The sequence below is a fragment of the Ursus maritimus genome, unplaced genomic scaffold (genome assembly GCF_017311325.1).
Source record: "Ursus maritimus isolate PB19 unplaced genomic scaffold, ASM1731132v1 scaffold_6, whole genome shotgun sequence".
Classification (NCBI taxonomy): Eukaryota; Metazoa; Chordata; class Mammalia; order Carnivora; family Ursidae; genus Ursus; species Ursus maritimus.
Genome location: NW_024426774.1, coordinates 74,496,578 through 74,509,556, shown reverse-complemented (window position 1 = coordinate 74,509,556; position 12,979 = coordinate 74,496,578). Strand labels below are relative to the sequence as shown.

The 12,979-nt window shown below is 42.3% G+C and overlaps 1 protein-coding gene across 1 annotated transcript in view; it reads left to right on the top strand.

The window, feature by feature from the left end:
- Positions 1-12,979, top strand: part of TMEM131 (transmembrane protein 131) — a 255,390-nt gene that overhangs the window by 209,351 nt on the left and 33,060 nt on the right. The window contains exons 32-33 of the mRNA XM_040623556.1: positions 5,907-6,082; positions 9,785-9,906. Of these exons, the coding sequence (XP_040479490.1) occupies positions 5,907-6,082; positions 9,785-9,906 (298 nt within the window). The remainder of the gene's footprint in view (positions 1-5,906; positions 6,083-9,784; positions 9,907-12,979) is intronic.

Below are 12,979 nucleotides of genomic sequence, written 5' to 3'. Positions count from 1 at the left end.
TGTGATACTTGGTTTCTAGAATAAACAAATCCAAAATTAATTGAGTATAATAATTTTATGAAACCCCTACATAATTGAATTCTGTGTACTATAAAGTTTCTGGTCCTGGTACCTTACTGGTTCTGCTTAGTACCACAGATGGTATATACAGCCTTATAAAGGTACCAGAAAAACTAGAACAAAAAGAGTATGGGTATTCTTACAAACTCATTATTAAGTCCTTCCCTGGGTTAGAAGTAAAATTATTTCACTTAATAAGGACTTCTTTTCTAAATTGTATTGAGCTAAACAAGTATCTTCACAGTCTAAGCACAGAACTTAATCAGACAGAATAATATGATTGCTGTGAAATTTTGAAAACAGTATTTGCTTTAGCTTAAAGAACTCCTGAAGAGTTTTTTTCATATGCATTTTTTGGTATGTTTTCGTTTAACATGCTCATATAAAGTTATTATTTGGGGAAGTAAATTTACATGACCAGGACTGACCTAAGTAAATTGCATGTGGGTCTGTATTATTTATTGGCCTCATTTAGACCATTTCAGCAGCCAAAACATGAGGAGGAAGACCGATTCCTGCCAGAATTAGTGCTTCTCTAGAGAGTCTCGTCAGGTGTGACAGCTGACATCACATGGCCTGCCTTGGGTCCACTGCTGCCAGGAACTGCACGTATTCAGAGAAACCACTTGCTGGTACTTGAACCTTTTCTGAAGCAATGCTTTGGGGTAGAAGTTAATGAAATGACTTAAAGTGGGAGAGCAAAAGCAGCTTGCCCAGACTAGTTGATGACAAATTCATTTATTCACTACTTAGTGAAAACAAAAAGTAAATGAGTAGGACGTATTCTTTAAATTTATAATTCATACTTTGCCTCCTTAAAATAATTGGAGGTGGCTTAAATTATTAAAGCCTGTGTAAAACAGTGAATAAAAGACAAAGAGGAGTTTTTGATGTTTTATCTGTTTGTTTTTAATTACAGTGCTCTCTTATCAGAAACCTAGAAAAAACTGAGTTGTTACCGTTAAGTGTTAACTTGAGCAGCATAGTTCCTGGCAGTGAGGGCCAAAGTAAAAAACATTGTTCTATAGTTCTCAGGCAGGAAAAGGAAGTCTGAGAGTGCATGTGAAAAAAACAGACTTTGCTGGCATTGAATTCCAGCTTCCATCTGAGGACACTGATTAAAAGAATGGGCATTTTGTCTTTATTGGAGAGAATATGGGAATTCTTCACACAGATGCTTTATATTGGCCTTCTAACATTAAAGCAGAGCTCTCCTCTCCTCTGCTGCACGCTCAGCCTCACCACGTGCACAGCACTCATGGTGACTATAGTATGTACGTAGTGCTCAGAGACGGAGTATTTGATGAGGTTTAGAACTTCACCGTTGACTAAACGTGCTAGATCTGTGAGATGCAGAGGGTACTCTGTCACAGATATTATCAGCCTGCCTTATGTTCCTGAACACACAGGTCAGCCCCGAGGTAACCTGCAGACAGGGACAAATGGCTTGTGCCAATAAAGAATTTTGTATCAACTCAGTTATTAGAAAAAATATGCTTAATTGGGCTTTAAAGCAATGAAGAAATTGTTTAATTGTGACCATTTTTATGAGCAAGCATGGCAGCCACCCACTGGACGTAACTAGTCAACAGTACAATGTCACAACCAGGATACAGGCATGCCTCATCTTACTATGCCTGGCCTTATTGCCCTTCGCAGATAACTGCGTTTTCTTACAGCTTGTGGCAGTCCTACACTAACCAAGTCTGTCGGCAGCATTTTTCCAATAGCATTTGCTCACTTTGTGTCTCCGTGTCACACTGTGGCAATCCTCACAATATTTCAAACTTTTTCATTATTATTAAATTTGTTTGATGATCTGTGATCAGTGATTACAACTCACTGAAAATTCAGATGATGGTTAGCATTTTTTAGTAATAATTAAGGTATGTACATTGGTTTTTTTTTAGATATAATGCTATTGCACACTTAATAGATGACAGTATAGTGTAAAGATAGCTTTCATATGCATAGGAAACCACAGAATTAATTTGACTCACTTTATTGTGGTGGTCTGGCACCGAACCTGCAATATCTCCGAGGAATACCCGTACTGACACTGATGTAGTCAAGATACAGAATGTTTACATCACCGTAATGATCCCTTGTATGTCCTTTTCTAGCCACACCCACTTCCCTCCCACTCCTATTCCTTCCTTAACCCCTGGCAACCATTAACCTCCATTCCTATAATATGTCGTTTCTCAAGAATGTTCTATAAGTGGAACATACAGTTTGCTATGAAGACCGACTTTGGATTCAGACCTTGATACGTTACTCATGAAAGAGTGAGATGGGATAAGCTTCCAGACTTGGGGTGGCAAGTGTCAGAGCAGGTCATACTGTAGGCGTATTTCAGTGTTTATAAAGGCACAAAACTGACTTGTACAGCTTGGCAGACACTGGCTGAGCGCTTGTTGTGTGCTGGGCACCATGTAAGGCACTGAGGATGGAGAGATCAGTAAGGCTGATCGCTGCCCTTCAGGTGCTTAAACCGTATGAGGAATAGCACCGCGGGGGTGAGGGTTGCCCACCGTAGGTCAGGTAGCCTCAATCAGGACTCCACTTGGTGATGGTGCGAGTAGGCAGACAGAGGGTGAGTGGCCTCACAGTTCATCCAGACGGTGGTGTGAAGCCTGAGGAACCTGTCACTCATGTTGGGTATATCCCTTGGCCACTGCTGGAAACACTCAGTTTTCCTCAGCTGGTTCTCCCTTCAGTTTATACTGTCTTTATTTAGATGGGTTAGTTTTTATATAGATCACGTACCAGTTAAGGCATGTCTACCTTAAGATGGGATATCCTGTGTCGTCCCTTGTGTATTGAGGTAATAATTAATTTATCTTTGAGAGGGCAGTTTCCCTCTGACTTCTGATTCCCACTTACCATATTAGCAAAACATTTTAGACTCTCCTTTCCCTAAAGCCCAGTCTTAACCACTGGGAAGCAGTCCCTGAGGAATAGAAGAGATCCTGGGAACACGCTTACCTGAGAAATCACTGCACCTAGTGGCAAGAGAAAAGCAGAGGCCACCCCCATACGTGCAGCCTTGCAGGGCACATAGGCCTGTCATCAGGCTGATCCAGTCCGAATTCTTATTAATCCTTTGATGAAAGCATGCTCTCTCCCCTCCCACCAGCACTGAAAATTGGAAACAGAAGCAGCCGAAGAAACCATCCAGGTCAGTGGCTGTGTGCTGGGCCGTTGGATTGATACTGTGGTGATTGTGTTGATACCGTGACTAATGATTCTCAGCCTAGTTATGCAGTAGAAGCACTTGGGGAGCTTCTTAAAAATTTACCCACACCAGGTCCCACACAGAACTGCTTAATCAGAATCTCAGGGTGGAGCCCAAACAAAGCGATATTTGTTAAAAGTTCCCTAGGTTAGTCTAAAGTACAGCAGATTAAGAATGGTTGTTACAGACTGAGAACCCAAAAGATGTTTTTAGGATATTTAACTCAGTTTTGGGCATCTTAGATTGGAATTATGTCAAATTAGTTAAAGTGATCCCCCAGGGAGAATATAAAGGAGGAAGAGAAGTTCCAAGGGCTGATCTCTAGGGGACACCAGCAAAGATGAAGCCAGCAAAGAAGTTGCCAGAAGGAGCATAGTACCAGAAAAGGATAATGATGTGTGGTCTGGCAGGAGTGGGAAGAGGGATATTCCAGTGTCCAGTCAAACTTGTGGAAGGAGGAATGCTAGAGGTCATCGGTCTGACCGTTAAGGAATTACTACCATTAACATTTTCAAAATCCCATTCATTAAGGTGCTAAAGATAGAAGTCCATGTGCAGGATATTAAGAAATTAATAAAAGATGGTTTTGGAGATAAAAAGCATCTTTCATGAAATAAGCTTTTTTCACCCAAATTTTCAACTTAACTATTGGTTTGTTAAATGTTTCTTTTTCTCCTTTGTGTATCCATATCTTCAAAATTTGAGCCAGTTTTTAAAAAATCATTTCTAGTGCTTTCCTATTTAATTAAGCCGGTTTTAGGTTATTGTAAATACAGGTTATTTATACAAATAGTGCCTCTCACCCACTGAACATAAGCACGACAGAATTGTATAATTGCAGGTGAGAAATTCATTGCATGGGGAATTGATCTCAGGCACATGGGAAAGTTTGAAGTATTCTCAGCATGAACTGTTGAACTCAGAATCTGAAAAATCAGGGGGCTCATGGGGCCAGAGCCAGACAGGCTCCTTCCCGTTTGCCGTGGCAGACAGGAGCTCCAGCCAGTCAGGGTGGATCTGAAGCTGTTATAATTAAACCAGCTGGCCAATCTGCTAAAACAAAGGCTTCTCAATTTTTGAGACTTAATGTCCCAGTTGTGGTTTCAAGTTTATTACCTCCTGGAATCAATGTGAAAGTAAATGACAAAATGACATTCCTAAAATCCAGTCAGAGCTTTACCTGTTCTTTTTCTAGATCAGGTCCAGCGAAGGTTTTCTGTAAAGGGCCAGACAGTAAACATGTGAGGCGTGTTGTGCCACCAACTGTCTCTGTCACAGATTCTTGTTCTTTTTTTCGATCACTTAAAAATTAAAAAAAAATCATTCTCACCTCACAAGCCATACAAAACAGGCCGTAGGGCAGATTTCATCCATGGGCCACAGTTTGCCAGTCCGTTCAGGATGCCAAAGTTTGAGTTTCTGGCAACAATTAATAGTGGCCAGGAAACATTGGGATTTAAATAACTTATTTAAGCTCCCTCAAAACGATGTATTTTTATTTTTTTTAATATTTTTTTATTATGTTAGTCACCATACAGTACATCCCTGGTTTTTGATGTAAAGTTTGATGATTCATTAGTTGCGTATAACACCCAGTGCACCATGCAATACGTGCCCTCCTTACTACCCATCACCAGCCTATCCCATTCCCCCACCCCCTCCCCTCTGAAGCCCTCAGTTTCAAAATGATGTATTTTTAAATGGCACATATAGAATGGATGAGGCTGTGGCCTATGTGGCTTCTGCAGCTTTACCCTGCCTGGCTGCCCAGGTGATTCCACAGGTGCCGGAATCCGGGGATTTCTCTGCCATTGCCTAATGCAGCTAGAATGGAAGCTCAGTGAGGGCAAGGGTTATATTGTTGGTGCTACTGCTGTATGCCCAGGACATGGAACGTTGCCTGGGAAGTAGATGTGTTGTGGGTTGGTTTCTCATTTGTCTTGGGAGCATCCACATCTTTTAAAATAGTAGGCTCTTTAGAGCTCTGTTTCACTCTGTCCATATAGAACATTCCATAGTGTTTATTTGCCAGGTACTGCTTTGAGGGCGTTATGCAACTCCTTATTACAACCCTAAGAGGTGTTATCTCTCCTAGCTTACAGATGGGAGGCCAAGGTCATGCATCTGCTTAGGGAGAGCCAGGATTTGAACTCAGCCATCATGGCTCTGCCACCGGGCCTCTCAGCACCCCTCAGGTGATGCATGTGGGCAGCTCATCCTGTGTCACCTTCAGGCTTCCATCTCCAGACAGGTTTGAAAGGATCCCTGGTTTTCGCTTCTGCGATCTTTCAAAGCTACATCATCCTCGGGGGTATTAAAAAGTATTCTAAGACAGACGTAGAGTTGTCAAAAGTACTCAGTTTGCCAAAAATCATTGAACTGTACACTTAAAATGGGTTTATCTTATTGTACACAAATTATGCCTCAGTAAAATTGATTTTCACAAATACTCTCATCAGAAAGTCAAACATGATTTGGAAAGTTTTAATTAGAGAAGAAATAAAGTAGGGAAAGAAACCTTCACTAATTTGGAGAAAAGCTATAATGGCTGTGTTTTCTGAGCTACTTACAAATCAAGAAATTACTTTACTTTGATTTTCATCCCCAGGGAAAGGAAAACCTCTTCAGCGCAAGGTGAAACCACCTAAAAAGCAAGAGGAAAAGGAGAAGAAGGGAAAGGGAAAGCCACAGGAAGATGATCTGAAAGACTCCTTGGCTGATGACGACAGCTCCTCCACCACCACAGAGACCTCCAACCCAGACACAGAGCCTCTCCTCAAGGAGGTATGACGGGCTCCCATAAACAAACGAGGGAAGAAAGTGTCCCCTGCAGCGCGCAAGACACCGTCTCCTAGATGGGGCTTTGATCTTTACCGTAAGCACACGCTCTGGGGATTCCTTCTCCGTGTGCGCAGGTGTGCTAAACGGTCACTGTCTTGCAGGAAGCAGTCACAGCCCCCACCATGGAGGTCTTCATTTCCCCCAGGCAAGAACACTGGCAAGCATGTGGATAAACTAAAGTAGTTAGAAACTGACAACACTGCTTGAAAGTTAGGGACTGTCTGGAATAGTAACCGCTCTGTCTCATGAAATTTGCTTCAAATTTTAAGTATCAAAAGAGAATGAGAAGAAACTAGACCATTTTAATTATATGGGACTTTTCCTGTCTTATCACTGCTGGGACAGCGGGCTTCAGTAGCAGCTCACTCCTCCCACAGTTAGGGCAGTGACTGTCCTGGAGAGAGAGTGTGGCCGGGGGAAAGACCCCAGACTTCAGTGGTCACCCGGAACTGGGGACCCAGCTCAGCACACATTACCACGTCAAGAAAGCCGCCTCACTTCTCCAAGTCCTCAGCTCTCAGGGTAGTCACCAGCGTCAGATAGTACTGCAAAATGCCTGGTACTTAGTGACATTAGGTAAATGGAAGGTCGAGTTACTGTTGTGAACAGGTCTGAGACTGTGAGTTACAAGTGCTGTGCAGAAAAGTGAGGGCATAATTCTATTTTGGCATTTTTAGATAACTATATTCCAGATTTAATATGATCCTAATATAGCCTTTAATATCATAGGACCGAATTTCCTTTTCAGTTTTAATCTACTGACCTAAGGAATTATTTCTTAAAGATATCTAACAGTGTCATCTGCATGTTCACTTTTTTTTTTTTAAGATTTTATTTATTCATTCAACAGAGATAGAGACAGCCAGCGAGAGAGAACACAAGCAGGGGGAGTGGGAGAGGAAGAAGCAGGCTCACAGCAGAGGAGCCTGATGTGGGGCCCAATCCCATAACGCCGGGATCACGCCCTGAGCCAAAGGCAGACGCCCAACCGCTGTGCCTCCCAGGCGCCCCTGCATGTTCATTTTTTTAATGACATTTACATGTGACTTATTTTTCTTGTCAGCTCTCTTCCCCTTTGCATCCGTCACATTTGGTGGGGTGCTCTGTACGCCCTCAGTACTGCACAGTACTGCAGTTCTGTACCGTATTATATCCTAACAGATTCCTTCAGAGAAGCAGAATGCCATCTATTCGTCTTTGAGTAGAATCCCATCAGTTTCAGTGATACGAATAAGCATTTAGAAAGCGTTTTCAGGGCAGGCTTTCTTCACATTTCCTCATTTCCTTTCCTGCTTTTCTGGCTTTTTTCCTAACGCTTCTCTCCAAGTGACCCCACCTGCCACCATTCTCTGTGCACCCCCTGGCATCATTCTCCCCACTCTGTTCGCTTCCTTCTGCTTCCCGCATCTCCTTCCCCACCATTTATTTCTTAGAGACACAGCACAGACTCCTCCATGTGGCCTCCATGCCCACTGTCCTCCCTTCTGACCGGTTTTTAGTCCTCCTCCTCAGTGCTCTTCCTTATAGTTTGTGTGCTTTTATTTCTTGGTGACTGATCTGTTTGCCAGTGTGTGTGTTTTCTTCCTAACTAGATAACAGACTTGACAGGTCACTATCCCATAGATGGTTTTTCCAACCTTCTTCTACCCATTCAAAGAGGAAGGCTTGAGTGGAATATTACATGGCCATTAAAAGGGATGGGCTCTCACTATTTGTCACAGCACAGATGGAGGAAGTTATGCTAGGTGAAAAAAGTCAGCCAGAGAAAGATAAATACCACCTGTTTTCACTCGTGTGGAATCTAAAACACAAAACAAATGAATTTTTTTAAAAAAGCACAATCAGACCCACAAATGCAGTGAACAAACTGGTGGTGGTGGCCAGAGGGGAAGGGGTTGGGGGATGGGCACAATGGGTGAGGGGAGTGGGTGATACAGGCTTCCAGTTGTAGACTGAATAAGTCACAGGGATGAAAGGCACAGCATAGGGAATGTAAGCAATGATATCACAGTAGCATTATGTGGTGACCGATGGGAGCTACAGTTGTGATGAGCGTAGCGTAACAGAGATGTTGAATCACTATGCTGTACACTTGAAACTTATGTAACATTTGTGTCAGCTATACTCAAAATCTTTAAGGCAAATTAAAATGAAAAAAAAAAAAAAAGGTACTGAGCACCTGAGTGCCAGACCTTGTGCTTGGGAAACAACAGAAGACAAAAAGATCATCTCTTTGTCCTCAAAGAGCTCATGGTGTACAAAGTCCTTGATGAGTCAAGTATTCAAGAAATACTTCTTGAATAACCCAGAATAGTCTTAAAAGGTGTGTGGACAAGAGGGTGATTTAGCCCTTTCTCTGGTTATTTACTCCTTTCTCTGGTTATTTACTCTGTACAGTTAAATAGATTGACCTGGAGTGACCTATTAAAACCCAGGTTGCCTTAATGACCATAAATAGTGAAGCTGGGTAGCATCTCATTTACCTTATGCCAGTAACTCCTCCCATACCCACAGCTGTGCCATTTTGCTGAGCATGTCCTTCCCCTGGCTGTCTCCCTGACTAGCCTCAGTGCAATTCTCGCACATGGTGCTGCTCCAACTATGTGTGATGAAAAACCAGGGTGTTTTTTCTGTCTGTCATATAGGTGGTCCTATTGCACGTAAGTGGTACACACCCATGCCACATGCAACTCCCCAGCGAGTTCAGTAAGACCCAAACAGGATATGCCCTGTTTGGGAGACAAGTCCGCTGGTCTCATGCTTGGATGCCACAGCAGTGTGGACTTACTATAAACGTACGTAAGTGCAGCTTCCGTACTTCCCGGTCAGGGACCAGAAACTGCAGTGGGCCGACAGTGACACAGCACAGCCCCAAGGTGCAGCTTAGGTGTGGCCTCCTCAGTGCAGGCTCCACACTCAAGCCAGGTAAGACAGCCCTTCTCTGCTCTGGTTGGAGCCCGCACACAGTTCTACACCAGGTACAAGTTCATCTCCAGCCATCATACGCATCTGCCTCCTGCTAGACTTCACAGTCCTTGGGGAAAGGGCCGAGGCCCCCGTGGGCCCCCATTGCCTAGCACCAAGTGGGTGACCAGTAAGTGTTGTTGGTTGAGTAAGTGACTGAATAACGAAGCCCTTCTCGTTGACGGTGAATGGTTAGCATTAAAGCCACCATAACACTTTCATAATCACACTTCGTGAACAGGTGTGAATGCTTATTGCTGCCTACATTGCTTTCTTGCCCTGGATTTTACCTGTACTTAGGATTAGGAACTTTGCCAGAAGTGTAGGACTTTTTATTGTACTCCAAGCTGACTTTTCTTGTAAAAGAGCGAGGTTTTACCCCTCCACCCCGTGCTTAAAAATGAGCAGCTACCAATTTGCTGCTGCCACTGCCACCACCAACCCCAGGCAGGATATCAGTATAAGTAAAATTCCTTATTATTCAGGCTCGCCAAAACATAATAAATCAAAGGCTAAAAAATTGACAGAACTACAATAAAGGTAGAAAGGAGTTTATTGTTTTTATACATATAATGTGTTGAATCTGCTACGTCTTTGGTTTTGTGTCTCTGTCTTCATACAGGACAGTATCACTCATTTTTATGAATCCTTCTCAGCAATTAAGTGTACATTTTTTAACAGGATACAGAAAAGCAAAAGGGAAAACAAGCCATGCCTGAAAAACATGAAAATGATATGTCTCAAGTGAAGCAAAAAAGCAAAAAACTCTTAAAGAAAGAAATCCCGACAGATGTGAAACCCAGGTAAGAAAATAAATATATGCAGCGAAATCAGGTATACATAAGAAATAACTGGTGAAATCAGGTCATGTTTTTGTGGTGGGTTGGTTACTATGGGGTTTCTGCAGCAAAAGCCACGACTGCATCGTGTTCCCCTCGGGTTTTTTCTAATGCCTTCTGTTGACTGGGGACCACATGCTGCTGATGTCAGACATGGAAAAGGCAGAGATGATGACTTGTTATGAAAATTTAGGATGGAATTTTAGGTTGGTAATTTATTCCCAGGCAGAGAGCCATTTCAGTTCTGTACAAAGGTGACCTTGATGGTTTAACCACAGGTAGGAGCATAACTCTTCTCAGAAAGAGCTCTGAATCTGTTCATTAACCCAGAGCTGCGTTTGGGTTCTAGAATTTCGTGCATTAAAACTTGAAAGAATTTATTCTTACCTGAAAAATGCTCAGGGCAGGGGCACCTGGGTGGTTCAGTCAAGCGTCCGACTCTTGGTTTCGGTTCAGGTCACGATCTCAGGGTCCTGGGATCAGTCCCCGAGTTGGGCTCTGTGCTCAGCTGGAAGTCTGCTGGAGATTCTCTCCCTCTCTCTCCCTGGGCCCCTCCCCCTCTTCTCTTTTTTTCTCTAACTAAAAAAAAAAAAAAGTGCTAAGAATTAACTAGGAAATAACTCCATTCCAGTCACCACAGAACAGGATTCTGATGGGCTTCACAGGGAAGGCTTACTGCTGAATGTGTTTCCTCAAATAAATGAAGGAGTTGAACTATTAGGTCATTAACTAAGGTTACTTTCATTAAAGCTTAGATCTTCCAGATAAGCTAATTTTAGTTTTAGCATTGTTCATGCCCTTCATAGTTGATCGTATAAAATGGCCATCAGCATGGAAGCTGATATTTATTTACCTTCTTGTGTGATAAGTGAGCATTGACCTAGGAAGTTGAAGGAATTTGGTACAAATTACTAAAGGAAAGCATTGTTATCATTAGAATTGCCCTTACATTTTTGGGAGGTCTGTTCTTACTCTGATTCTGGGAATAATACATGAGCTTTCCCGAAACACCAATAAACTGGACTCTTTCCCTAGACAGCTTAACTCAGGCACAGGCAGTCTCTTCCATAGAACCAACAGCTCCTAAGAAATTAGCTGTTAACTCTAGTGAAATGAAACCTCGTCCCTAAATTTATGAAGTAATACAGCATATGGCAGTCATTAATTACTAATGGAATATTTATACCTAAAATTCACTCTTATGTGCAAATTGTTATTGGAGCCAATCGCACAGTTTGTTGAGAACAATCTAACCCAGCTAGAAGCAATGTCGAGTGGAGTAATGGTTGACACACTTGGATCTCTCCTGAGAGAAATCAACCGGAGGCACTAATTAGTGCTATCACCATTCTGGCACGCGAGGACGGGAATAATACTCGGGTGATTGGGGATTATTCTTCTAGGCCTTTTGCAGGCTTAGGTGATTGATCAGATATTCCTAAGTAAATGGGGCTAAAAAATACAAATTATGAAAAACCATAGTTTTCATGGCGATCTTGTGAGAATAGACAATCGTGCTATAATTCTTATCACAAATTTAAAATCCAACCTTCTAAAAATGATCGTAACAAAACCATTCCATAGGTGACTTTTGCCAAATCTGCATGATTAGCCTTGATGCCCGAGCTGTCAGACATAATTTTTTTAATAATATTTTTTATTATGTTAGTCACCATACAGTACATCCCTGGTTTTTGATGTAAAGTTCGATGATTCATTAGTTGCATATAACACCCAGTGTTCCATGCAATACATGCCCTCCTTACTACCCGTCACCAGCCTGTCCCATTCCCCCACCCCCCTCCCCTCTGAAGCCCTCAGTTTGTTTCTCAGAGTCCATAGTCTCTCAGGCTTCATTCCCCCTTCTGATTCCACCCCCTTTCTTTATCCCTTTCTTCTCCTACCAATCTTCCTAGTTCTTACGTTCCATAGATGAGAGAAACCATATGATAATTGTCTTCCTCTGCTTGACTTATTTCACTTAGCATTATCTCCTCCAGTGCCGTCCATGTTGCAGCAAATATTGAGAAATCGTTCTTTTTGATAGCTGAGTAATATTCCATTGTATATATGGACCACATCTTCTTAACCCAGTCATCTGTTGAAGGGCATCTCGGCTCCTTCCACGATTTAGCTATTATGGACAAAGCTGCTGAACATTGGGGTGCATATGCCCCTTCTCTTCACTACGTCTGTATCTTTGGGGTAAACACCCAGTACTGCAATGGCTAGACCATAGGGTAGCTCTATTTTTAACTTTTTAAGGGACCTCCACACTGTTTTCCAAGTGGCTGTACCAACTTGCATTCCCACCAACAATGTAGGAGCGATCCCCTTTCTCCATATCCTCTCCAACAATTGTTTCTTGCCTTGTCCATTTTTGCCATTCTAACTGGCGTAAGGTGGTATCTCAATGTGGTTTTGATTTGAATTTCCCCGATGGCTAATGATTTTGAACATTTTTTCATGTGTCTGTTAGCCATTTGTATGTCATCATTGGAAAAGTGTCTGTTCATCTCTTCTGCCCATTTTATGGTTTATTTGTTTCTCGCATATTGAGTTTGAGAAGTTCTTTGTAGATCTTGGTTACCAGTCTTTTATCTGTAGTATCATTTGCAAATATATTCTCCCATTCTGTGGGCTGCCTCTTAGTTTTTTTGACTGTTTCCTTGGCTGTGCAGAAGCTTTTTATCTTGATGAAGTCCCACAAGTTCATTTTTTCTTTTGTTTCTCTTATCTTTGGGGATGTGTCATGAAAAAGGTTGCTTTGGCCGATGTCGCATAGGTTGCTACCTATGTTCTACTCTAGGATTTTGATGGATTCCTGTCTCACATCGAGGTCTTTCATCCATTTGGAGTTTATCTTTGTGTATGGTGTGAGAGAGTGGTCAAGTTTCATTCTTTTGCATGTAGCTGTCCAATTTTCCCAGCACCATTTATTGAAGAGACTGTCTTTTTTCCACTGGATGTTTTTTCCTGCTTTATCAAAGATTAGTTGCCCAAAGAGCCGAAGGTCCATTTCTGGGTTCTCTATTCT